Source organism: Amorphotheca resinae (genome assembly GCF_003019875.1).
Source record: "Amorphotheca resinae ATCC 22711 unplaced genomic scaffold M430scaffold_13, whole genome shotgun sequence".
Taxonomy (NCBI): domain Eukaryota; kingdom Fungi; phylum Ascomycota; class Leotiomycetes; order Helotiales; family Amorphothecaceae; genus Amorphotheca; species Amorphotheca resinae.
The window spans coordinates 354930-380911 of NW_020194483.1; the positions used below are offsets into that span (position 1 = coordinate 354930).

The 25982-nt window shown below is 50.8% G+C and overlaps 8 protein-coding genes across 8 annotated transcripts; 3 read left to right on the plus strand and 5 right to left on the minus strand.

Annotated features, from left to right (window-relative positions):
- Positions 1 to 1480: 1480 nt before the first annotated feature.
- On the minus strand, positions 1481 to 5746 carry M430DRAFT_53936 (glycosyltransferase family 1 protein; the record flags this gene model as incomplete). The annotated part of the gene is made up of 5 exons (XM_024868431.1): positions 1481 to 2601; positions 2657 to 2795; positions 2843 to 4622; positions 4673 to 5479; positions 5535 to 5746. The coding sequence occupies 5 exons, from the start codon at positions 5744 to 5746 to the stop codon at positions 1481 to 1483; spliced, it is 4059 nt and encodes a 1352-aa protein (XP_024716945.1).
- Positions 5747 to 7148: 1402 nt separating this feature from the next.
- Positions 7149 to 7806, minus strand: M430DRAFT_53937 (hypothetical protein; the record flags this gene model as incomplete). The annotated part of the gene is made up of 4 exons (XM_024868432.1): positions 7149 to 7183; positions 7236 to 7331; positions 7466 to 7655; positions 7804 to 7806. The coding sequence occupies 4 exons, from the start codon at positions 7804 to 7806 to the stop codon at positions 7149 to 7151; spliced, it is 324 nt and encodes a 107-aa protein (XP_024716946.1).
- Positions 7807 to 8355: 549 nt separating this feature from the next.
- M430DRAFT_69816 (hypothetical protein) lies at positions 8356 to 10935 on the minus strand. The gene is made up of 4 exons (XM_024869454.1): positions 10510 to 10935; positions 9222 to 10393; positions 9023 to 9172; positions 8356 to 8974 (listed from the first exon to the last, which is right to left on the minus strand). The coding sequence occupies exons 1-4, from the start codon at positions 10610 to 10612 to the stop codon at positions 8663 to 8665; spliced, it is 1737 nt and encodes a 578-aa protein (XP_024716947.1). The 5' UTR covers positions 10613 to 10935; the 3' UTR covers positions 8356 to 8662.
- A 1971-nt stretch (positions 10936 to 12906) lies between these two features.
- On the plus strand, positions 12907 to 15578 carry M430DRAFT_109797 (hypothetical protein; the record flags this gene model as incomplete). The annotated part of the gene is made up of 3 exons (XM_024861308.1): positions 12907 to 13542; positions 13728 to 14786; positions 14832 to 15578. The coding sequence occupies 3 exons, from the start codon at positions 12907 to 12909 to the stop codon at positions 15576 to 15578; spliced, it is 2442 nt and encodes an 813-aa protein (XP_024716948.1).
- Positions 15579 to 15678: 100 nt separating this feature from the next.
- M430DRAFT_22793 (hypothetical protein) lies at positions 15679 to 16911 on the minus strand (the record flags this gene model as incomplete). The annotated part of the gene is made up of 4 exons (XM_024864769.1): positions 15679 to 15978; positions 16044 to 16471; positions 16539 to 16817; positions 16875 to 16911. The coding sequence occupies 4 exons, from the start codon at positions 16909 to 16911 to the stop codon at positions 15679 to 15681; spliced, it is 1044 nt and encodes a 347-aa protein (XP_024716949.1).
- A 487-nt stretch (positions 16912 to 17398) lies between these two features.
- M430DRAFT_61729 (hypothetical protein) lies at positions 17399 to 18986 on the plus strand. The gene is made up of 3 exons (XM_024868943.1): positions 17399 to 17533; positions 17586 to 18023; positions 18075 to 18986. The coding sequence occupies exons 1-3, from the start codon at positions 17491 to 17493 to the stop codon at positions 18821 to 18823; spliced, it is 1230 nt and encodes a 409-aa protein (XP_024716950.1). The 5' UTR covers positions 17399 to 17490; the 3' UTR covers positions 18824 to 18986.
- Positions 18987 to 22024: 3038 nt separating this feature from the next.
- On the minus strand, positions 22025 to 23614 carry M430DRAFT_109650 (hypothetical protein; the record flags this gene model as incomplete). The annotated part of the gene is made up of 2 exons (XM_024861295.1): positions 22025 to 22796; positions 22941 to 23614. 2 exons carry the CDS (start codon positions 23612 to 23614, stop codon positions 22025 to 22027), a joined length of 1446 nt encoding a protein of 481 aa, XP_024716951.1.
- A 534-nt stretch (positions 23615 to 24148) lies between these two features.
- M430DRAFT_37383 (hypothetical protein) lies at positions 24149 to 25969 on the plus strand. The gene has a single exon (XM_024867115.1). The coding sequence runs from the start codon at positions 24173 to 24175 to the stop codon at positions 25811 to 25813; it is 1641 nt and encodes a 546-aa protein (XP_024716952.1). The 5' UTR covers positions 24149 to 24172; the 3' UTR covers positions 25814 to 25969.
- The last annotated feature ends 13 nt before the right edge of the window (positions 25970 to 25982 follow it).

The window sequence follows — 25982 nt, forward strand, 5'->3', positions numbered from 1 at the left end:
TACAAACTTTAGAATCTAAACCTCCTTACAACAACAATTAACGTTACTCGTCTAATCCCTCCTCCCTAGGAAAGTTAGGATAAGCTTATCAGATCTCGCTTGTTCTCGTTTATAAAAGGGGGTTCTGTCAGGTGACTCTCGCGTAAGCGGCACCTAGTAGCCATAGTCAAACCTTCCTACCTACCTCCTAGATCCCTTTACTACATGGTGCTCTCTTTAGGCGTCTTACTATTATAATATCCTGTGTACCCTAACGCTACAACTACAGTGATAAGGAGCGTGGGATTACATAGTAGTATTATGCTTTGATCCCTGACTTTTAAATCGACCTACAGCTTGGTAACAAGATTGATTAAGATCAATTACCCCTCGTAACTATCCTACCTTACTTAGCGAAGATGTACGTTAACATTAACAGTGATTATTCTGGTAAAGATAAGAATATTGAATGGTCTATAATAAACGACGAAACGCTAGGTGGGTTAGAAGATACTGAGATTAGTCGATGAAAATTCACAGTAACGAAATCAACGAAACCAACTATAACAACTATAACAACAAAAACGATGACTGTACCCCCTTAGATCTAAAAGAACAATAGAGACGGCTTCTTAGGCTGAGTACATATAATAGTCTTTTGTAGAGGCTCACTACTCTCCTTTAAAGTCGGCCATGATCTTCGGATCTTTGATACACCTGTCACCCCTGATTTTCGTGACCACGTAAGGACACTATTCACGCAAGTGCTCTTTTCCACAAATACAGAGCTTATTAGGTCTACGCTATTAGGTCTTAGTATTCCTCTGCCTCGTCCGGCGTCAAGAACGAAAAGGGCGTCGGAGCCTTGTTTGACGGTTTAATCAAATTCGGTACTATAGACACATCGATCATATGATAGTAGTGTTTTGATCCATTAGCACGGCTAACAGGTGACAGAGTCGAATCATACGGCAAATTCGACAGACAGTAATATTACAGATATCAGGGCTTTTATTCCACATCACGGCGATCGAATAGAGGAATCAAGATTATAGCGAGGAGAAACAACCCGGGCTCATAACTGTCACACGGGAGGGTCGGACAGGGGATAATGACTTGATTTAAGAGAAAAGAAGGGTAACTGACTACTCTATATAGTGCTATAGATAGGCACAGGCGCGATATCCTTCAAATAGGTGCCTAAGAGCCCAAATATCCAACAAGATTCAACTGTATAAGGTATCTAACAAGAGTTGGACGCAGGAATATCGATCTCTGTATAACCAGCTGCGTTCGACAGTTGTAGTCTTACATCTCTAGACAATCTTGGACCATTCCAATTCATGATCTATATCTATATCTTTATCTACTTTGACATACATACATAAATACATACATACATACATGCATGGGTATCTATCCGATATGCTTGAACTTGCGTGCTGCGAAAGAACTCACCGACCAGCCGTCTAAAGGGAGAAGAAAAAAAAGAATAACGCCATTAAACCGCATCGTCGCGAGTCCCAGATCCTGATCCAGAGACAGAGCCCTTCAAGCTCTCCTCAATAGCGAGTCTCAGCGCCTCTTCATCCGCTGCACTCTGTTCTTCTTCCTTCAGTCCTCGCTGTTTTCCTGGAGCCGATGACTGTGACTGAGCCTCAAGGGTCGACTTATGAGCCTCCTCAATCAGGCTCTGCTTCTTAACATACTCTAACACGATCTCTTCTTCTGTCCGTGCGCGCTGCAGCTCCTCCCTCTCCACTGCAGCCTCCCTCGATTTCCTAATCGCGAGCTTGATATCCTCATCCTCAGATTCCTCACTATGCGGAGCCGCCCGTCTCGAAATCCTAATCGCGAGACGGACGTTCTCATCCTCCTGAGCTTCGAGCCCTGAGCTCTGTGACAGCTGGTAGTTAGCTAGGGATTCCTGGATCGCTTTCTCGAGGGCCGCTTGGTGAGCTGCTTCTTCCACGTCCGTCATGGCGATGGGTCCTTCGCCGTCACTGGAATGGCGGCGCGCTGCTTCCGTGATGCTGGCTTGAATGGCGCGGTTGAGGGCTTCCTGGTCGTCGAGCAGGGCGTCGTCGTCGGTTTGGAGCTCGCGGACGCTGGCGCGGATCGCTCGCTCGATCATGCGGTCCTCGGTGAGGTCCCCGCGTGAGGTAGCGGCTACGGAGGCGTGGATCGCCTGCTCAAATTCGAGGTTCGGGTCGCTGGAGAGCGAGTCTGAGACTATGGACGTCTGCTGCCCGGGGCGTGGAGTGTGGTCTTCGCTTCGGACCTTGGTGCGTTCTGCCTCACTCCTTGCTTTCCTCTCCTCGTATAACCTTTTCCTCTCGTCAAAACTGAGGTGTCTTGTGTGAAAGAATCCCTTTGGAGTGAGCTGATCTGTATCCTGGCCCTCAGCATCAGTAGGCTTCTGCTTGGAATTCTGGTATTCGGCTTTATGCTCGCGCCAGCGGGTGATGATCTCCAAACGTTCCCGAGCAGTGGATGTCCTGAATTCTTCATACCCCTGTGCTGTCCGTGCCGATATAACATAGTTTATAACACTTGAACCAAAGAGCTTCCGGACCTCCTTGTGAATACCCAAGAAAGTGTAGCCTGGGAGACCCCAAATTGCTGCAATAGGGTTAGATAGGACTTCAAAGATAAAAGACGGAATAGGACATCTAACCTGCGCCCGGCTTCATGATAAGTCCTCCAATGCCCTTTCCGATACCCTTGAGCAGACCAGCTGTACCCTCCTTCTCGGCTCCTCGCATTGGTTGTGTAATGAGACCCGATATCCCATCATAAAATCCGAATCCAAATTCCTGTCGACATTAGCAACGCGGCGGAACATCACAAGGACCCTACTTACCCTCCCAGCTGCCTTAAGACCACTTTGGAAATCCGTAACCTTCTCCTGAGGCCTCACAGTGTCATCGCCATACAACTTCGGCGCATTGTGAAATCCACGAGCGAGACCCAGTGTGAAATCCATAGGCGATTTTATGCCCGCCCCCACGATACGAGATATCCCTTTACCGGCACCGACAACGTTTTCCACCGTTAGCTTTCGGGGATCGAATTCGGGAGGTGTGCGGTGGATGGAAACTCGACGCGAAAGTGAGCGGCTCTTTGAGCCGGATCGTGATAATCCATCACTTGAACCGGATCTCGATCTCGACCTCGAAAGTGTTCCTCTGAGTGCTTCTCTGAGTGATCTCCCACGTTGCGGTCCCGTTGACGAAGTACTTGTCAGCGGTGTGTCAATACTAGCACGAGTATCGTTAGATGTTCGAACCTCGCTGTCGTAGGAGACTTTCGTTGATGGAGCGGAGGACAAGTCTGGCTGTGAAGAGGGCTCTGATGCCTCCTGGTCTTTTGCCTTGGCACTCTCTTCCGAACCGGACTCCGCCTCAGGCTGGTCGCGCGAAATAATTGTAGATGGCTCCGAGCCCGAGCCTGACGACTGCGTAGCATTTTCTTTCGGCTTAGCCTTCCGATGCTTATCTTTCACACTTCTAAATATCTCGACAGGGAAATCCGCGACACCCATTGTGAGACTTGCAATAGTCCCCAACAAAGCCGAAGCACCCCCGGAAATAGGATCCCATGGCCCATCCTCCGTTTCGTATTCTCGGGGCCGATAAAGCTGCAGATCAGCAAAATCAAGAAGGCCCTGGTCTGCGAGGACAGCTGCAGCCAGGGCGCTGAGTCGGGTCTTGGTGCGCTTAACTTGCCAGACGGCAACTCTGCTCGGCGAGAGAGAACATCTCAGATTATCAACATCTAGCATGTCATGGAAGCTTTTGCCTCCCTGCTCGGACCCTTTCTCCTCTTTGATCTTGGCACCTAGCTCTTTGGCTTTCTCCAGAGTCTCAGGCTTGAGAGCTTCGAGAATTGCGGCTGCTAGCTTGTCGGCCGTCAACTGTCTATGTGGAATGGGGAGAGGGCCAGCTCCGGCTCTTGCCACCATCGCACCCCAGAATTGTTGGTCGCCAAAGAAAGGAACAATGACAGTAGGTTTTCCGGTAGCTATACCAGCAGCTGTGGTTCCAGCACCACCGTGGTGAACGACACAGGAGACGTGTTTGAAAAGCCAATCATGAGGAACATTGCCCAGCATGAAGACCCCTTCAGGGACTTCCATATCATCAGCCCCAAGTCCTCCCCAGCCCTTCGAAACCAAGGCTCGGACACCAGCCTTCTTGACGGCTTCAAATATCAATTTGGTCATTGCATCCGGATCATCAACCACGATTGAACCAAAGCCAATATAGACCGGTGGTGCGCCAGCAGCGAGAAACTCAGCAAGGTCTGGAGGGGGTGAATAGGAAGAAGCTAGGGACAAGAAGTAGAAGCCCGAGATTGAGATATGCTGCCCCCAATCCTTAGGCTTAGGAATCAATGCTGGCGACCAACAATATGTATATGGTATCCGAAGACGGCTTAGCATCCCTGGGGCCCATATCAAACTGATTGGGTCAAGTCCGAGTGCTCGTTCCCGGAAGCGGTTGATAACGTCTCCAAGACCTTGCCAAGTCATCATTTCGACCAATGCGTACGATACGAAATTCGTCATATTGACATCGCAGTTCGAAGACTGGATGTTTGCGAGGGGGTGGGGAAAGGATTGCGTAGGTGACCACGGCATTCTGTAGGAACAGTCAGTTTTACACAAGAAACAATGCAGAGGTTGACATACGTGAACATCATGTGGAGAGGAATGCCCATCTTCTCCGCAATATGGATGTGAGCGAAGCTAGGCGGGTTCGCAATGATAGCGTCAGCGATAAAAGGCCGCTCCGTGGGATTTGTATCCATATTGATGCCGCCAGAAAGCCCCGAGATGCTATCACCGCTGTTCCGCGGCGGTGGACCTAGGCCATCGCCAGCCTCAACGCATGATCTCCAGCAGCCGAGGACGATCTCCTCCATTCCCTTCCGGCGCTTCCCAACATCACCGGACTTCAAGGAGTCGAATCCGGGCATAAGTCCTGGGTTCTTGACCATAAATGCCATCAGTTCGGAAGGGTCACCGCCGATACTGAAGAATTCGAGGCCGTTTTCCTCGACGAAGCTTTGGAACGTGGGGTGGGTCGCTAGACGCACTCGATGACCATATGTAGCTTTCAGGCACTTCCCCAACGCCACGAACGGCTGCACGTCTCCCCTAGATCCCACCACATGAATAACAACGTTCAGCTTCGGTGGTGGTGTCTGGCCGGGAAGTCCCCCTAGCGCAGGTGGAATATATCCTGGCGGGAGCGGCTTCTCCTCTTCCTGTGCAACGAGAGAGAGCTGGTTTCGCAGCGCAGGCACCAGAAGATCAGATAATTTTCGAGTCTTCTGGTTGATGCTGATATTGACCCGCCCATCATCTGTGACGCGTGCCTTGGTATCAAACCCATCCTGGCTCAGCTCTAGGCTATCATGCTTATCTCCAAATGCGGGCGGTGCTTCGGGACCATCTACAGTGAGGATATTGGGGACACCGAGATGGGTTCTAGTTCTGTGGAAGGAGGAAATCAGCTATATACTGCGTGTAAACCGTAAACCTCACTTACCTCGTAAGAGGAGCTCTCACATTGCCAGATGCTGAGTTGGTATCCTGATCTTGCGAACGGCCCAGCCTCGTATATGATTTCGACCTCACCGCTAGCGTTCTTCCATTCTGCTGGATATTCCCTGCAATCGCTGCCTCGGCCTGCGCAATGAGCGCAGGCGGTAGGCCCTCCTCTGCCGCCTGGGGAGGCTCTTCGCTGGGTATAGAAGCCATCCTGTTGTTGGGATCGAGGTTGGGTCCTTGGAGAACTGGCTGCTCTTCTGAAGGCGCAAGGCTGAGGTCCGTCGTGACTCGCAGCCTCCTCGCCTCTCACAGGCACAAGCCCAGTCTCGAATGGCCTCTTGCTATATTCCCATATGTGCCTTGCCTTTGTCCTCCGCTCGTCCTTGGCATATCCCTCCCTCGACTCTCTGGATCTCAAGAGCTAGGTCTGAACCCCTCGCCGTGCTGCTTCCTCGTAGTGAAAGGCTCTTCCCAGCCGCACTTTGTACAGCCTGTATCTCGAGGATCCAATGTCAGAATAATATGCTTTCTTTTCTCTGTCTCTCCCGTCTTTGGAATTCAATATCGTCGTCGAAGATAAGAGTTCAGCAAAACTCCCTCCCAGCGTCCACGATCAAGGCAGAGAACGGTCTGTTTATAAAGCGGGGAATATCCAACTGATCCCTGTCCTGTGACGAAACGGGTCAGGGGGCCCCAGCGACGGTCGATTCTTAGTGAACACAGGGCGCGGGCATATAACAGGTATGTTTTCACATGCTCTCCTCTTTGTCTCTGCGCGCGACAAGGAAAAGGGGTCTTGTGTTTTGTGTCTTTATTCTTATCTTTTCAAGCAAAGGAGTCACAGATTGGGAGATGGATGACATCTGATCTGATTTGAAAGCCGGCAGTGGATTATTAATCTTTCTTCTCTTTTCCTGGTTTTTTGGCTATCTTTTTCTGTTCTGGTATGGTTCAAGGAACCGGTGAAAATCTCTCTTCGTGCACATGATTCCTGGCCTGAGAGAGGGCACCTCCATATGTACATCTACCGTTTTACAGACAGTCTGGTATTCATATCGATCTCTCGGCTCACACGCTGTTCCATCGATATCATGGTGCTGAGCCCACAAACCACACAATAGACGGATGAATGCATAGATGAGCCCATACACCCAGCCTCTGTCATTCTAGCTCCCGAGAAAAGAGGGTTGGACTAGGTGCCTCTAACTCTGTGTATAATCAAATCAAATCCCATTTACCCGATTCGTCCAGAGGGTGGGACTGGTTCACATCCGGGGGACGGGGCGTCATTCTCCAGCGCCGTCATCACCAGATAGATGCAAAGAACGAAGCAACCCAGGAGGAACCGAGAAGAGCCCGCCAAACCTCATCTTTCAATAACCAACAAAAGAACTAATCGCTATAGTACAAGAGCGCAGTCGCCCAACATGTATACGTGTATGATCTTCCGCCTCGCGATCCCCCTGTAGCTTTTACAGCCAGCCTTTTAATTAGCCCTTTTATTTGCATTCCCGCCAGGGCTCTCGCACTCTTTACCCTCGTCCTCAGATATCTGCCACCCCAGGCAACAGCGCATCCGCAACTTTCAGCCTCTCTCATCGAAGGAACGAATCTAGCTGGAGAACTTGCGTGTGATCTTCGCAATGACTATGTCTTGGTCAGCTAACCAGCCCGGGAAATGAAGGGGGAGGGGACATACTATGCAGAGCCACAACGCTGAAGATGAAAACCAGAGAGAGAACCAATACCACCACGGGGTCGACTTTCAATCCCGGGCTTTCGTCGGTGTAGAGTCCTGGATATTCACATTAGCACATATCCCACTCCAGCTCCTTCCCCTTCATCCCCTTCACACCACCACTCAGCCCCCCACGGGAAAAATCACCCGCCGTCCCGCTCCAACATAGATAGGCAAAGGGAGAGACATACTCAACATCGTACTGCTACTCCCGCCCGCACCCGCCGCTCTGGTCGAGCTCGGCCGCGCACTCGCAAGCTTCTCCTTCTGGTCCGCTGCCGCGCGGCGTCTAATCGCTGTCTTGGGGCCACCGGGAGGTGTTGGGCTCGATGGGCGGGCGCTGCCCGGGCTGTTGACGGGGGAGGAAGCGCGGGGGGATGACTGTAAGTTCGTTAGCTACACTGCGTAACTGGAAATTGGTATTGGAATTGGAACTGTGAATGGGATTGGGAGAGTGGGTGAGCGGTTGAGTGATGTGCGCAAGAAATAGGAGTCCTGGGGAGAGGGGCAGGGGAGAGAAGACATATACCATTGTGACTGAAGTGAAAGAAATGGGAAGTAAAGAGAGGGAGATTAGTTGGGTGTTGGAAGACGATAAATAGAATTGTGTATGGGTGGTCGTGGTTTGGGAATCGCGAAATAATTGAGGACACGATCCTCTAAGGAGGCTCTCGGCTGTGGCAAGGATCAATTGGCTCTAGACCCGCGACTAATCATGGGCGGAGCACGCCGTGAGACTTAGAAATAGTGGAATCCGGGGAGAACGCTTCATGTGATAAGAGGTATTCATTCATGTGCTGTGTCTATGGAATACTCTCAATTATAGTAATAGTAATAATAATGACAATAAAAAAAAGGGCTATAATTCCACAATTCCGACATTTCCAAGGCACTCTATGGAGAGAGGTGTCTGCGGTCAAACTATCAAGATGCCTTGGCCATCAGGGCTATTTATTCTCGCTCTATGCATCACCACCTCCTCGACTAGGTACTATGCTTTGATACAGGAAGATCTTGTGCGCCACCATGCGCATGCTGAAGGGAAGGTAAAACAAAGGAAAACTCGTCTGTTGGTGTCGCTGTCAGTATATCCACGCTCGCCCGTCCTGCTCGGGTGAAGAAGTATCGGACCGCTCTGGGTACCGTTTTTTTTTGAGACTCAAGACTCGGTCTGCTGCTTGTTGAATAAGAAAACCACCGCTTCGAAGGCACCAGCTCTTCCACAATTTTTAACCCCTTCAATTCCCGCTCCTTTCTGAGTGACCTGGCTGGCCGGCCATGCCCATTAAATAGATAAAACAGTACAGTCTACAATGAAACCAAAGGTATCAACCAAACGCCAGCCGCTATGATAGCAAGGGTATTGCATGCAGGGTCGCTCTTGTGTTTCAGAGGGCGACATCGAGGACTAAGCTGACATCTCGCACCTGCGCGCCAGCTAAGTCTTCAAGAACCGGAATCAAATCCAGCAGCTCGTTGTCGTGCGCATCCGAAAACCAACTGCTGATCGGGACAGCATGTTGAGGGTGGAAGATGTATGATGTAGGAGAGTTGTCGATGATGATTGTCTCTTTCAGATCACGCCCAACCTGTGACAGATCTTTGACATAGTTGCCCTGATGATTGTAGCAACTCTCGCGGAAGAGGCGATGGTGTACGACATGATGAATATCAAGTTGATCAAGGAGAGGGTCCCCATACTTGAGAGGGTTAGTGTCAAAATCGGATAAAGGGGAAGTATTGCCTACCTTGGAGACTGAAGCGGTAAAGACAACAACTTCATAAAGCTCGCCCACCCGTTTCATGAATTGATCGACACCAGGTCGCTTGATAACATAGACATTGTGGTACTGTCCTTCTATCTCAACGGGGATTGTGAAGTCCGCCTGGTGTAAAATCTGCATTTACTGTGAGCTAGTGACTTATAACAGGGGGAGGATAACATGCCTTAAAACTGCTGTGGACCAAGGTCTCATCGAGATCGAGAACCAAACACTTCTTCCCCTTAAACCGCGGTGCAACTGGGGGAAGTAACCACTGCTGCTTTGCCTCGGCTGTCTCTGGTACAGCCTCTTCACTTCCATCTGCTTGGGGTGCAGGTGGTAGAGATAGGTCAGCTCGGACGACCTCGTCTCCCCGAGGAACGGCATCATCTGGGACTGTTTCTGTGTCGCTTGGCAGAGGTTCTGAATCTTGGACGGCGACATCACATTCTTCGTCCTTCGGCCCCTCACTTGATTCGGGTGCCGCAGTCGCTCGTGTCGACGATGTCCTTGCAGGTGCTTGAATAACCACTGATGGGCCAACCGAGCTCGTGCTTGGTCCCGATTCTTTGGGTAATTCAGGCAATGGTTGATCACGTGCATCACCAGGAAGGTTCAGTTCCCTATTAGGCCCTGCTGGCTGATCCGCTTCAGACTGTACGGTTCTGCCTGAATCTAGACCCGTTACATCATCTCGATCATTGCCCGTTTCGGTTTGTTCAATAGCCTCCTTTTCCGTCTTTGATTGAGCCACGATATCGTTCTGTTGCTCTGCCCCAGCCTTCTCTGACCTGCTGGCTACGGTAGGACGTCTGGCAGGGACCTTCGCAACTCTGTTGGCTGGTGCGGCAGGCTCGTTTGACTCCACCACACTCTCATGATCCGGAACGCCACAGCAAAGAAAGGATAAGATGCCCTTTTTCTTGGACAATCGAGGTGCAGTGACCTTGGTAGTTGTGGTACTCACGTTCCCAGAAACACCTATTGGGGTGCCTCGTGGTGGTATCGACATCCTGCTGCTTGTGGCACTACCATTCCGCCGCCTGCCAAGAATGCTCCTCTTCGACTCCCTCGATCTGCCGTCTATGCTCTCCCTCGGATCACTAGCAGTCGCTCCACTAAGGCCGGTTGATGTCGGCGATGGTTGTATCTTGTTAGAAGAGGATCGAGATGGAACATGAAGGAGCCCCCTGTTCTTCTGGGAGACTTCCTGCACGTCGCCCGCTCCGCTCAAGAAGTCCTTCTCGTTCTGCGACGCCGTCACCGCTGTTCTCCCGGACTCTTCGGTAGCGATGGTGTTCTGGGCGATCGAAGTCGCTTGTGTCGATGAACTCGGAGGGTGGGGAGCGTCTGTGGCTGCATCTGATAGTTAGCTTTCTGTTACGCATAGATCTTCGCACTTCTATCACAGGCACATCTCGTCCCGAGATGCCGCTAACAATAGATCCGCATGTTTGGGGGCAAGTACATACAGTTCGAGGTATCGAGCGCGGGTGGTTTGTTCCCCTTCGTGCCAGCTAATGAAGCTGAGCGGCTAAGATCCTGCTCAGTCGGAGGAGCAACCTCATTACTCATCGAGGGCAATCCACGACCACGATCGGCCAGCAGAATCCAGCAGGGTATCTGATACTCTGTGCCTTCTCCACGCGCTATCGATTCCGCGCGGTGATGGAGCGCAGCAGCTTCAAAATGGGGATCTCGAACCGCTTCCACGACCCGTGAGGCGTTGAATGACGGGGGGGGAGCAGCGCGGGCGATGCGATTCAAGAATCAGGGGGAGCTGTCACCGAGGGAGTTGTGCGACGACTGATGTAGGGCGTACAGTGAAGCTCCGACCGTAGATCGATTCTTTCGAAAGGGCTCTTGGTCTCTGAAAGAGAGAGGGAGGGAGACCGAAGTTCAACGAGCGGGAGAAAGGCTGAGGTTCTAGATGGGGGATGGCGGGAAGAGGGAGGACTAAGCGAGATTGACCCAAAAACCGGCTCCAGTTAGTAGTCGTCGATACTGTCCGTGGTGCAGCAGTGTACAGAACGGATATCTACAACAACGCAACACACAATGCACAATGCACAGTACGCAGGGTGCTTCTTCTACGACCGCACCAGATAGAGTCGCTGTCGCAGTCACAGCAGCCAGCGGGATTTGTCTCTGAGACCAGGACTAGGAGCATCCCTGGATATCGGATAACTGCACTGAGGACCACTAACAGTCTAACAGTCTAACACCACCTCCACCAGGATTATGTAAGTCGAGGTATGCAGGATTCAGTCGTGGGCGCTTCTTCGAACTCGTCGGGCACGCGCACACCCAGACGATCAGACCAAGCTACGGAGGATGCACACAGTTCCAGCGGATCCTTGGTGCGACTAGGAGTAGTCCAGGAATCCAGGAATCCAGGAATCCCGGAAATCCTGAAGCTTCAACTCACTCTTGAATCCCGAGACCTCTTGACCGTTGCGTGCAGTCGTAGAGTTGCGTCGGCCATTCACAGCCCATCACCAATTGACTCACCCACAACCCAATAGGATGCCATATTAAACGCCCTCCCTTCAAGAACAGGAGAGGATCCAGCCTATCAGAGCCATTCCCCCACCCTGCTTCAAAAGATGTCTCTCTGGGAGGAGTCTGGGATATGCCACCGGCTCTTCCATTTGCAAGAATCGCAACTGCCGTGGATTACTCAATACTGTGGTCGATGCTGGTCCAGCCCACACTGCCCAGTCCGCTCCTCGGTTTGAACTTTGTATGGAGTTGATATAAACGCTGGGGCAGCACACCAGCTTGGATCGCCGTTCTCCAGGAATAGAAATCCGGATATACTTCGAAGTTCGTACCGTGCTCACGATGCCAGTAGTGTCCCCAGTCCACTATTGTCATGCTTTTTAGATCTGCCCGGCGTCCCAGACTCGCGTTCAAACTTCAGGGTCCATGGATTTGCAGAAACTATTGAGATCAAAGCTCCGGATGGCGGGCGGCTATCGTGTGGCCTATCGGCTCGCTGCCCTGCCCGACGTGGGGAGGACAAAGTACAGAGCATTTGTACATTGTACCTGTTAGCTGGCATGACGTTTTCCGCTTTCTGAAGCCGTACCGTATTGCTAACCAGGTTGCGAGAAGAGAGTATTATGATTCGTCTTGTTCTGACGGCCCGCGATGTAAGGGGCGTCAACGCGGACCCGTTTATCCAATTCCGCCGCACGCACTGAATGAATCGCGTGTTTGCGGAGAAGCTTCCTACCGGAGAACGGGTGCAGCCTGTAGAGGAGTTACTGTACAATAATTTGGATTGAAGCCGGAGAGGCTCGAGAGGAAGAAGGGTCCTGTACTCCGTATGGGGAGCACTTGTGCCCTGTCGCATCACAACATCCTTGACCATGTCCCCTCCTTCAACTTCTGAAGCTCGTGAATCCGATAAAGACGCTGCCTTTCTTTATCTGGGCCGGCGGGTCGGACCATGGAATTCGTGGATGGAGAACGTGGGGTAAGCAGCAGCATGATCCTATCATAATCCAGCGCTGGAGGTAAAGAATGGGGCCCGGCGTTCAACGGCTCACGTGATGCGCTTTCACATGCCTCGGCTGAGGTCTGCATTGCATCAACGAGCATCGACGAGCACCACGAGCATCAACAATCCTCCATCCAGAGAGGTATATGGCCATGGTCTATACGTTTCTCTTTCAGCCAGCTAAAGAACAGATTGGCTATTGGGAATCTGCTGTATAGGATCAACGCTCTACACCGAGACGATAACCAACCAGTCGAACCCGCGACTGGAGCTCGCCGGACGAGGCAATCGGGCCAATGAGGCCATAACAATGCACGCATAAGGACCATCCACGACACCTGGAAAGACCACGATTAAGGGGGCGATGGCGGTTCAATCTACTCTGCGAGGCTCTGCCGACCCGCTGGCTGCGCTTTACCATCAGTATACCAACCTCCTGCGCCAACGTCTGAAGCGGACCTCGAAAGCAACAAGACTGCTCGGAGCATGCTTGCTTGCGCTCTCTATCATAGCCGGCTGGGCTGGAGGCAAACGATGGTGGAGCAAACGCACAGCAGAAAAGGAGCAGGGGCAGCGATTACACCGAAGGAATTCCGGGCTGAAGAATAAAGATGGCTCTCGGGTGATATTTGTCCCATACAAAGACTCGATTTCAAAAGTCACGATACATCCTACAAAGCCCCTGACCTTTGATGCGCATCGCAGGCTTTTCCTTAATCCACCCAGAGCCTCGGGCCTTGCGGGTGGCCCATATGCTGCTCAGATCCCGCCTCCACAAACAAAGCCAGGTCTCAACCTGGCTTTTCTACACCAGTTCCTTAGTCTGCTGAGCATAATGATACCAAGATGGACGAGCAAGGAGACTGGGTTATTGCTAAGTCACGGCATGTTCCTTATGCTCCGGACGTATCTATCTCTGGTTGTAGCTAGACTGGATGGTGAGATTGTGCGGGATCTTGTAGCCGGACGTGGAAGATCGTTCATCTGGGGAATCATCAAGGTAGGTTATTGCATTTCATATATTGATAACCCCCGAAAGCCTCCGCCGTATGTGCACAGAGAGATTGAGTAGCGCCCTTCTTCAACTACTACCTTAGCTTAGTTATAGTGGCTGAGCGACTTTGAGAAATAAAGGAGCTTTCTGGATACTACACATAGGCCTAGAACTAAGCTAATATCTTGCAGTGGTGTGGAATCGGCAGTTTTGCTTCCTACACAAATGCCATGATCAAGTTCCTGCAGTCGAAGGTCTCAATCGCCTTCCGAACACGTCTCACGAGATACATCCATGACCTTTACCTCAACGACAACCTGAACTACTACAAACTATCAAATCTGGACGGCGGTATTGGTCAAGGAGCAGACCAGTTTATCACCCAGGATCTAACACAGTTCTGTGCGGCGGCCGCTAGTCTATACTCATCATTGGGGAAGCCATTCATAGATCTCTTGGTTTTCAACTTCCAATTATATCGAGCTCTCGGACCTCTTGCCTTGACCGGAATCGTGAGCAACTATTTCCTTACAGCCACCATTCTACGACGACTCTCTCCTCCTTTTGGCAAGCTAAAAGCTGTCGAAGGGCGTAAAGAGGGTGACTTTAGAGGCCTTCATGCTCGTCTGATTGCAAATGCTGAGGAAGTGGCATTCTATGGGGGGGCGAGTATGGAGAAGAATTTCCTAGATAGGGAATTTCGAAGTTTGAGGAAGTGGATGGAGGGAATCTACACGCTAAAGATCCGCTACAACATTCTTGAAGACTTCGTTCTCAAATATAGCTGGAGTGCATACGGCTACTTATTGAGCGCCTTGCCGGTCTTCTTGCCCGCATGGGGCGGTCTGGGTGGTATCCAAGAACTGGCCGACGCCGCGGCGAGCGGGGGCAGAGAGCGAGGCCGAATGAAAGCATTTATCACAAACAAGCGGCTCATGCTCTCCCTTGCTGATGCCGGTGGAAGAATGATGTACTCCATCAAAGATCTCTCCGAGCTCGCCGGATATACCAGCAGAGTCTACACTCTCATCTCGACTCTCCACCGCGTTCACGCAAATGCCTATCCTCCCCAAAGAGGCACAAATCCTGAACTCTATTCCCTTTCCGATGTGCAAGGCACAATTCAAAAGGGATTCGACGGCGTCCGTTTAGAAAACGTCCCTATCGTAGCCCCCTCACTCTTCCCTCGCGGTGGCGAAGAACTCATCAACTCCCTCTCCGTAATCGTGCATTCCGGCGAACATCTCCTCGTACGTCCCCTCATCACCGTTATTTCTCAATGCTAATGAAGATAGATCTCCGGCGCCAACGGCGTAGGCAAGTCAGCCGTAGCCCGCATCGTTGCAGGCCTCTGGCCCGTCTACCGCGGCCTCGTCTCCCGCCCCCGCTCCACCGGCACCGACGGCATCATGTTCCTCTCTCAACGCCCCTACCTCTCTGTCGGCACACTGCGCGATCAAGTTATCTACCCAGATGGCGAGCCTGAGATGCGCGAGCGGGGCCGCCGCGACATCGAGCTCAAGCGCGTGCTGGAAGAAGCGCGTCTCGGGTACCTTCCAGACCGCGAAGGCGGCTGGGACACGAGGAAGGAGTGGAAAGATGTATTGTCGGGCGGCGAAAAACAACGGATGTGCATCGCGCGTCTTCTGTATCACGAGCCCCGCTATGCATTTATCGACGAGGGAACCTCAGCTGTCTCCTCCGATGTCGAGGGCTTGTTATATGAGCGCTGTAAGGATAAAGGCATCACGCTCATCACGATCAGTACCAGAGCTAGTCTGAAGCGGTATCATACCTTTAACCTAACCCTGGGACTAGGTGAGGATGGCACGGGGTGGGAATTTGAAAGAATCGGCACGGACAAGGAGAAGATGGGCGTCGAGAGAGAATTGATGGAGCTGAGAGAGAAGCTGACGAAGGTTGACGAGTGGAAGAATAGAAAGGCGGAGATTGAGCAGGAGTTGGCGAAGGTTTGGGTCGAGGGAGAGGTGTTGAATCCACCGGAGTATATGGAGGGCGAGACTGCGAGCGAAGCGCAATAGATGGACGGCGAGTGAAGATAGGTACCTATATGGCTTTGTCCGGTCCTTGATGTTAGTCGAGAGGTATATACATCTCTATCTATATGTACAACTAACCCCCTTACTCCACAACGCCCCACCTCCAAACTCCCCACCAACACCTAACGCCCTCCCTATCCCCCCCCTCGCCCCCCTCGCCCCAATCGTCCCAAAACACCTCCTTTCCCTGCCCCACCAACCCCAGACCAAGCCTCGCCATCAGCGCTCCCAAGCTCACAGCCATCTCCTCGGTCTTGGCATCCCTCAACGGGACGGCGACCAGAGCGCGCGCCCCGCCGTCCCGCTTCAGAAACTGGGTGATCGTCTGCGAGACGAGCGACGGGTGCTCCTCGTCGTAGAGTGGGTCTGCGGCTATGACGATCTGCTGGGTTGTTAGACTTTCCAGCTCGTGTTATGGATGATGGACTGGTGGGGGGGAGAACGCACGTCGAATTTCCGATCCGGGTCAGAAGTGAGTACAGGCGTATTCCAATCCAACACCTCGCATTCCAATCTCCCTCCCCTCTCCCGCACAATCTCCTCATTCAACCCTGCATTATGCGTCAGGTTCCCATAAATAGCAGGTAGATCCGTCAGGAGTACGGAAGCACGCCATATTGCGGCGGCGGCTATACCGACTAGGCCAGTACCGGCGCCTAACTCTAGGATTTGGGGCTGTGGCAAGGAGGGGGATTTGGAGAGTAAATGAGAGAAATAGGAGGTGCCGAGGGAGTCCAGGAGCTTTGCGATGGTGAAAGCGGTGCCCCAGGTTTTGAAACCTAGGTTATCGCCCGTGAGAGGCGGCTCGCGGATCGAGAATTGGAGATCTGTGGGCGAGGAGGGGATGAGCCAGGTGCGTGTCATTTCTGGCATTGCTTTGGTGGAAATGGTCAGGACTATGAGAAGAAAGGAGACAGAGACGTCGGGGAAGATGGAACGTACCAGTTCTGCCACAGCGCTCAGCCATCCTCTTGCTCGCTAGCTCCCAGATCTTCTCTCGCTGTTCCGAGACCACGGCTTCTTCTGCACCGCCATCTTCAAGCCAGCTCAGATCACTGGAGACCACGGAAAGCAGATACCGGTTTACTTTTTTGGGGTCCTGGGCTTTGATATCTTGGCTATCGGAAGCTCCGGTCCAGGAATTGGGTTGAATGGCTAGGCTTTCGAGAGCGTTGCGGAGGGTTTTGAAGGAGGGCTTACTCCGAAGACTGGGGAGGGAAGCTAGAATGCATATCAGTAAGGTCTAAGGGGGTACGAGGAAGATCAGTTAGTAAGTACCGTCTTGGGCTGCCAAGGGGGATTGGATAACGGTCATTTTGCCGCTGGGATGACCTTGGTAGAGATGCGAGATCTCGGATATTATAGCTGTCAACTCTAAAAGAAATGGTTCTAGTCTATACTTTGCTGTCCGCTAAGACACCTCTTCTCGACGCTGTCTCTCCAAGGGGTGGGATATACAAGAAAGGGGGCGGAAATGATACAATCACGTGACAATAAGGGGAAGCCTCGAGAGCGCTTGCAACACTTGACGCGCGCCTGTAGACCTTCAAACACTCATAATGAACAATTTTTTATCCAAATCGCTCCCAAAGCAAAACAGATACTCGTGGATCATGAATCCATGAATCTTGACGAATAATCCGTAGAGAAGATAAAAACCCGTTCAGAAATGGGGAAGATTTTCATCGCTCGGTTATTAATCTGTCGGGCCAATCGGGATGCCGGATATTTTGCCGATTAGCGAGCTATATTCGACATCACTTGCCTCCCCTATCTCCAATGTACACGACTGATTAGGTATTGTAGGAATCAAATGGCTTCCAAGATTGAGAATCTGACCTAAGGAGGCAGCTTTATATAAGACTTGAATTGTTGACCTCCACTGGGCCTCATCATGATACAGGGTATTTTCTACGCCCGGTTTCTGCCCGAGGAAGGTCTGTATAAATCATCAGGAGACGTTTATGTTCCCGCTCTAACTTCCCGCAGGAACAAGAGTCGTTCACCAAAGCCCACCAGGATGCATTGTTCCAGAGCCAGATATTGACAAGCCTCGCCTGTTTGACTTCGAGACAATATCCGAGTACATCATCCCGCGACAGGCGTTTTGCAACCGCTATGTCACAATCTGTGAGCCCGAAAACAAATACCGCATCCTTGGACACCCGGTCTGCATCGACAACGAGAAGTACAAGCGTAATGAGTTCATGTTCAACTTTTGTATCGTCATCGGCACCGAGGTTGACAAGATCCCGTACGAAGCGGTGGTCCGACGCTTGGCGAGTACTTTCACCGAGATGGAGATTCAGAATCAGTTCTTGAGTGAGGAAGGCATCTCGAATTCTCAGGATCGTCGCTCAATTGCCGCGCTGATTGAGATCATCAAGGAGGATCTCAATAACTACAATGAGTGCATGATTCCTGTTGGTGTGTATCAGCCATCACGTGAAATCAAGGCCTGGGGCTGATCCAATGCAGACGATGCCAATACTATAAATATGAAGCTCTTTCCAGTCCACAAGCACCCGCCCCCTGTCAAGTCATGGCATGTTCCAATCTCCAAGATCAAATTCACCGACATCATGGACGACACCTGGGATCTCACCATGAGAAAAGTCATCCACCACATCGACGGGATCAAAGACGTGCGGCGCATTGCGCACGACGCGGACGTTGCTCTCAGCCTGACCAAGATCGCCCTCCAACACCTCTTATACTACGACTCGATCCTAATGCTCGATCTCTTCCTCTTCGGCAACATCTACGCCCCGACTCCGGAAATCAACGATTTCATCGCCGATAAAGATGGCCTGCAAAATGAGTGCGCCAATTACGTGTACATCAACGGGCCCCGCCTTCCCAATTTCTACCTCTGCCGTCTCTTCACCTCCCTCTGCACTAGCCGTACCATCAAGGAATGGCTTAAGATGCATATGGATCAAGGCTTCCCGGTCTTCAATTACATCGATGTCCGGCGCTTCATCCAGTTCGGGGTAATCAAGGGGCTGATATACCGAGTTCATAAATATGCAGTCTCGTCTCAGTATATAGCTTCGTTGGTAAGTGGACAGAGCATGCCGGTCGAGGGCGGAGATGTCCTGCAGAAGTACACGGATGGCTGTCATTGCTTTGATCAGATCATAACGGAGAAGAACATGGCAGATTCTAAGATCATGGAGCGCCTGAGAAAATTCCCCAAGGGAGATGTGGAGATTATCTATCGGTGATGGGCTATGGCTTGGGGTTGGCGTTTGGGAAGGGTGCGTTTTGGGGCTAAAAATGATATCCCTTTTGGTTCGGCGTCTGAGCAATTTGAAAAAGTACTACTATGAATTGTAATTGGATATGGATAAATTGACAGGTAATACCAAAAAAAAAGTATTCTCTCCGACGATGGGATTTATTGTTACGATATGTTACGATATCATAAGGGAGCTGCAATGATGGACAACCCGATCCCCGTCGGTTCTCTTTCTGGTGCTTGTATTCGACCGAACCAAAACTTGATGTCGAGGGTTGCTAATTATAAAGGAGAAGATAACAAACTTGGCTCAACAAGGAAGACTGGGGTATTAAACTTTCTCCTAATAATACAATTAAGATCTATAAATCCTATATCCACCCACCTAAGACAACTTCCCAAAGATTACTTAGTCACGGTTCAGAGCTTGTAGAACAACTGAAGCGAGCGTAGTATACTACGAGAAATCAGCCCCCTATGCTCGCAGAGCTTCCGACATGATACCTACTATACGACCAGCAAAGAAAGGAAGACGAATATTATTATTATATCTAAGACAGTTTTACGTTCCAAAAAATGGCAGATATAATACAAGAAGAGATACTCGTAACTCAATTTGAAGGATACTATATCGACTTCGCCAATTCGCAGCTAACTCCTACTCCCCACCAGGAGAGGCATTCCGAAGTCCTCCTAGTTTTCGCCTCTCGGCCATACGGGACTCAGAAGAGAATAATCCATATCCCGAATCCTTTCGTCCTTGCGAATCGACAGCAGTGCTTTCTGAATCATCAACCAGCGTCCCGCGCTTGGTATGCTCAGATTCTTGCGCAAAGTTCAGAAATATGGACGTTCGGGTACCGTCCTCACTATTTGGGCGTGTCATGCCAGCTGACGTGGAGCTGTCGGCGGTTTGGGGCGTGTTGTTGGGTACATGCGGCCCGGGCCCAATGCGGGAGGGTGCTGATGTGTCGAGGCGGAGTCGAGGAAGGTGGCTCAACTCAGGTGTCGATCGGGAAGCTGAGGCGTTGAGGTGCACGATTGGCCGGAGAGGGGGCAGCTCGGGATTAGGTGTTTCCAGAGGTGCTCTGTACACTGACACGGCATCAGATGCACATGTCTCCATCTTTGGAGGAGGCTTGGGAGCGCTTGAGGTACAGGCGCCAGCGATTGTCGGCGATGCAGACGGTGATACGAAAGGAGAGGGGAATATAGCGCCGCGAGGTGAAGATGCGCTAGGAACTCGATGTCGTGGGAGCTTTGGTAAGTCAGGTGCAAGGTACGGCAGGGGAATGACCATCCAATCCCTATTCAAACTCTTAGGAATCCAAGATGCACGACGAAAGGGTGGAGACTGGGGGGAAGAAAAAGTATGTGGATAGTCTTCTGGAAGTCCGAGAGGGTGCGAGGCACTCCATTGAAATGCTTCTCTCCTCCGAGTGGCGTGGGTATTATCTATCAACCAATCTATAGGGGAAGTAAGGCCCAGCATCACTTCCCCAATGAACCAGAGCATCTCTTGTATTTCACTATCCGAAAATCCGTGCGCTTGAGATAACAGAAGGTAGTTGCAGTTTGGAGGTGGTTGAAACTGAAACTCGGGATACCAGATGACCGCAGCCGGCGGAGAAGACTTGTCTCGGGCTTCGTTCCGGTGCTGTTGACGCTTTGAGACGGTCTCCTGGGTATTGTCCCTGCTGGCTACTTCCTTCTCTTTGCCTTTCCTTAGCGACCTTTGGTCAGCTACGCGTTGTGACTCTTTTAAAGCAGAGACCATTTGACGGATATATGAAGAATTACCACCCTCTTTTATTATCATGGCTTTAGCGTGCTCAGCTTCCTTGACATTTTTTATCTCCTTGTAGGTTCGGGAGCAATTTGGGGGCGCGCAACTGCTGAAGCTATCCCGTTGGTCCCTTTTTGAGAATGCTGCGCAATCGTATTCTTCCACTGCGGCATAATCTCCCTTGTTCTCCATCTTCTTTGCTCTACCCTTCGTCCACTTCTGCAATTCGGTAGCTGGATTCTTGACGAATTCCCACATCTTCTTTTGCACAGTCCAGCTTTCCCGAGTGCCTGCTTTCTTATCGATGATGGGCTCTTCAGTTTGCTCTTCGTGCTCCACGACTGGCCTGGTAGAATAATCTGATATCGTATTGCTACCAAATATCCGAGGCATTTGTGACCTTGCCTCCTCTTCCGCAACATCTCTAGACTTCTCAATCAATGCTTCAAGTCTGTTATGGGTTGTTGAGGATCGCAGCCCTAATGTCCCATCCATTGAAGGCATGGGTGATGACGATCTGGAAGTGGCAGCAGAGTCTCCATACATCGAAGGTAGATGACTGAAGCCAATCTCAGCCATTTATAAGGATCGCAAACTTTGTGTTCGAAGTATGCCAACACGGCTTGAAGATGACTTGGGAAACGATGACTTGGTTGGAGGCAATGTGGCTCCTATAGGCAGACGAGACAGACTGTTAATGGCCCTTCGGTTCAATCAATTGCGGGCAAACGTTCCAAGGTTATGATAAGAGATCGAAAACGGGAACTAGTTGAGACGAAGACGATTCAAGAATGTGGACACTTGGAGCAAGTCCTTGGGGTTGACAACTGTCCTCTCGGTATTGCGTCCTATGACGGTGGGAAAACGCACAGACAACTCTCCAGTGTTAGGTGTAGCAGATGGTTTGACCCATCGATAGGGAGCATTGCGGATATAATTCGGTTGTTTCATAAACACACTTGATATGGTTTGGCTGTGTATGGAGTGCTCGTTATCACGCAGCTTTGTCTTGAGATATTGTTGATACAGTGGCTGATAAGCTATGACGCTCGATGCTCTGTATACTTATATCATGAGCAAAGATGGCCAGGGGCTCCAAGGTGGTGCATATGTGAGAAAATGAGTCAATGAAATAACGAAAAAAATGCTCCGTTCTGAAGCACGGGAGTAACGATGTTGCCAAAAAAAAGGGAAATGTCCTATTCAACCTCTCTAGTTTTAAGTAGGCAAGCAGAAAGACAAATCATGACAACAAGCCAGTTCCTGCACCAGACACCGGTCCGGCATGTCATAGCATACTTAAAAGCCTCAACGCCAAACCAAACTAACGGCCTTACCCGCAGGGTACGCTAGGGAATATATGGAGCGCTTGATCCATGTTATAATTCATATCGCCCTGTGTCAATCTATAAGTGACCCTTCTAATTGCCCACGCTCCAACGTTTTTCGGATTTGCTCGTCCTCCACTTTGCGTGCAGCTCTTCTTCCTTCTTCTAATCTTTCCACACCACGTTCAATATTCTCGATGTGGACAGAAAGGGGAATATCAGCCCTATCCCGCAGTAGCTCTGGAGACCCTACGCGCTCGCGCAAATCTTCTAATCCAGCGCCGATCGCTTGAAGACGGAGGATAGTTCCCGAGACATGGGCCATTGCACTTTTGCGATAAACACCGACTTGTTGTAATAAGTTGAGTTGGCGATCCATGTTCTTTAGCTTGTAGCGGTTTCCCCCCACCATAGCCCAGAGGCTTGATAGGACCTCGTCTTTCATGGCTTGAGTATGAATTCCATCCCGAGTTGAGATTCCATGGATGACCTCTAGTCTATCTTCGAGGTTATTGAGTACTGACAGTAGAGCCTGGGCTTCACTGATCAATTTGTAGATTTCTTCTTCTACTAGGCGAGTATGCTGGATATACTGGTCGAGGAGGATACTCTCAGTGAACTTTACCGGTTGGAATGGAGCTAACAATTTGTCGCTGATGAATGCATTGATTGCCCCGCGAGCGACATCGCGTTCTTGAATTCCATCTAGAACTCGACTCGTCCAACGCGTGATCGAAATGACCTGGTCGACAGCTCGACCGACGTGGCTGTTGAATTTTTGGAGATCATATGATGCGACTCGAGCAGTCTCAATGAATCCGTCGAATTCAAGAACGAGCTCGTTCCTATAGAAGTAGTTAGTCGGCCGCCTCTGACGGGTAAATGATGTAGATAGGTCTGTCTGATAGCACTAAGCCAAAAGAAGTCACGTGCCACAGCAGAAAGGAGATATAAGGTATGCGGCCAAGTGATCTGAAGTTCTAACTTACTTGGAGCTGAGCTGGCTATAGCGCACAAGTTGACGTAGATCACGTATAGACGCCTCTCCGTGCTTCATATCCATTGGTAGCGAAACACTGCTAGCACTCTCCTCCATCACCTCCTCAAACTTAGATTGCATCGTCATCAACTGGTCAAACTCGACCGGTGGAGGCCCATTACCGGCGTCGCCTTGATAGGTAGGACAAAACGGTAGATTGAGAAAGGATATGCCGGGCACTCGGCAAATGGGTGATAATGATGCGTAGACAGAGTTAGTGACGAGGTTCCTGAGCATGACACCCATCCCAAATAGAAGCCAGACAGCAAGCAGATAGGAGATGGGCCTCTTGAGAACCTGAAGCGAACCGCCCACGACCTCGAATAGCCAGGACGCCATGATGCCAGAATAGTCGATGCAGACGTCAATAATGTCCTGCAAGCTGTTGGCTTCTCTCGGGATTGGTCGTAATGTAGATGCCGAGTCTGAAGAAACTGAGGGTGTTTTGTCCATGAATGTCTTTGTCCTAAGACGTTTCTCTGGACTTCCAATACTCTCCACGCGATGAGATATCCTTCTGCGACTCTCCTTTTCTGTTGAGCGTATTCCTCTTCTGGGTCTTGTGCTGCTACTGGTCGTATCTGCCCAAGAAGCCTCCAAGGTCTCAGGATCCAACGATGGCATTATCAGCTCCGGTTCAGGGGACCTATTGCTGCTTCTTGTTGATCTTCGAGGAGTTGCCCTTGGCAGCGGGGATCCTTCCTCTGGTGAGTACTCTAGACTCTCATCTTCTCCTTCCACGACCCAAGATCCATCGAGCTGTGACTTCGGCATACCTGAAGGCATCGCGCTGCATCAAATACTCAGTCGGGTGATTAGTTTTGAAGCAAAGGACGGCTGGCGCGCAAGTATTTGCCTATTGCAATTTGGATGGAAATGGGACAGAAACACAACAGACGGTAAAAGGACTGTTGGGGAAAAGAATAATGGCACCCAGGATTCAATAGACAGCAATAGAGGACCATAGGAGAGAGATGGATCAGGAGGGGAGGAGAGTTATACAATAGAAAAGGCCAAATACCTGTCAGCCGTGCGGTTGGACTGACGTTGGCAGATGATCGCGTTGGGGCCCAGAGCTCCAGAAATTGCAGGGATCCGAGGCGACTGCTGATGCGAGAGGGCGCGAACCACTTCGGGAAAACAGCTTTGATTTTCCCACCTCCAACAGGTGCAACAGCAGTGATGCGCTCCTCGAGAGCTCTACGATTATTGCGAGCCCGTCCAACGACATCACACGGCTTTTGTCGCGGGGCACCAAGGCCGCAGGTCATTCGACATGGCTATTGTACCTCGTGCGAGACGCCAGCTGCGGCCGACAGCAAGGCCAAACCCACCAGCAATCCCCTAACTGACCATCGACACCTGGGCGTCGAGCAGGAACTCTTCACGACTTCCGTATACAGCCCTGGGTCGCCTCTTTTTCTGCCAAAAGGCGCTCGGATGTTCAATAAGTTGACCAATTTTCTGCGAGCACAATACGAACATTTCGGATTTCAGGAAGTTATTACGCCTACGATCTACAAGAAGTCATTATGGGAGAAATCAGGACACTGGGAGAACTATGCCGACGATATGTATTCTGTCACAGGCCGGGGAGCAGCAGGCGAAAAAGAAGGGCGGCAGGCCGGTGAGGACGAGGAGTACGGGTTGAAACCCATGAATTGCCCAGGTCATTGTCTTCTTTTTGCATCGAAGCAACGAAGTTATCGAGAGTTACCTATACGGTATGCCGATTTCAGTCCATTGCATCGGAACGAAATATCCGGCGCTTTGAGTGGGTTGACGAGGGTCAGGAGGTTTCACCAGGATGACGGGCATATATTTTGTCGGCCTTCGCAGATTCGTGAGGAGATATCAAGGACTTTGGATTTTGTGAAGTTAACATACGATGTACTCGGCCTTGGTCCATATAGATTGGCTTTGTCTACGCGTCCGAAGGACCAATTCATTGGGACGCTCGAGGAGTGGGACAACGCGGAAGAGGCTCTGAAGCAGTCATTAGATGCGAGTAACCTGAAATGGACTCTGAATGAGGGCGATGGTGCTTTCTATGGTCCAAAGATTGATATAATTTTACAAGATTCAGACGGGAAGGAGCACCAGACTGCTACGATACAGCTCGACTTTCAGCTCCCAAAGCGCTTTGAACTTGAGTATCAAGCGCCAGCCCCAGAACTCGAGAAAAAGGGACTGACATCGGCGGACCCGGATCATTCGCAAGGTTCAGCCACACCAGTTCTCATACATCGAGCTGTTTTGGGCTCCGTCGAAAGAATCATGGCGCTCTTGATTGAGAATTACCATTCAAGATGGCCTTTCTGGTTAAATCCGCGTCAGGTTATCATACTCACCATTAACGATGATGAAAAAATTGTCAAGTGGGCTCGCCATGCTGCGCGGGTCATCAGCGGATACGATACCCAATACACGCAGGAAGATTTCTCCGAAGCCGAAATCAAGGCCAGCCATTTCCACGGGTCCTCGATCTCAGTTGATGTTGATGATAGTGCTCGATCGCTGGGTAAAAAGCTATCCGAGGCAAAGAGAAAACGATATGGTGTCATTGCAATCGTTGGCAAAGACAACCTTAACATGCTGAACGTCACTGTTGACATGACTGGAATTTCGGATCGTCGCGATCTTATTCGCAATAATGAAATTCTTCGGACAGAGGTGGAACGGGAGAAGACGCGCAAGAAGGTGGAGGTGGAGGAGAAGAGGGGCCCTTCACCACCCCTGGAGGCGGCGGATCTCAAAAAGCTTACGATATCCCCCTTAAAGTTGAGGCAGGTGCTGGCCAGCCTAGAGGAGTCCTTTCTCTGAATGTACAAATACTTGTTGTGGACTATAGATCTGTAAAATATATGTATTCCATCCGAGCTGCATGCTTCAGGGAAACCCATTGCCACTTTTCCATGTCGACTGTTCGATGCTGACTATGTACCTCACGAGCAAATCAAGACTCCTCTGACTCCCAAGGCATGCAACGTCC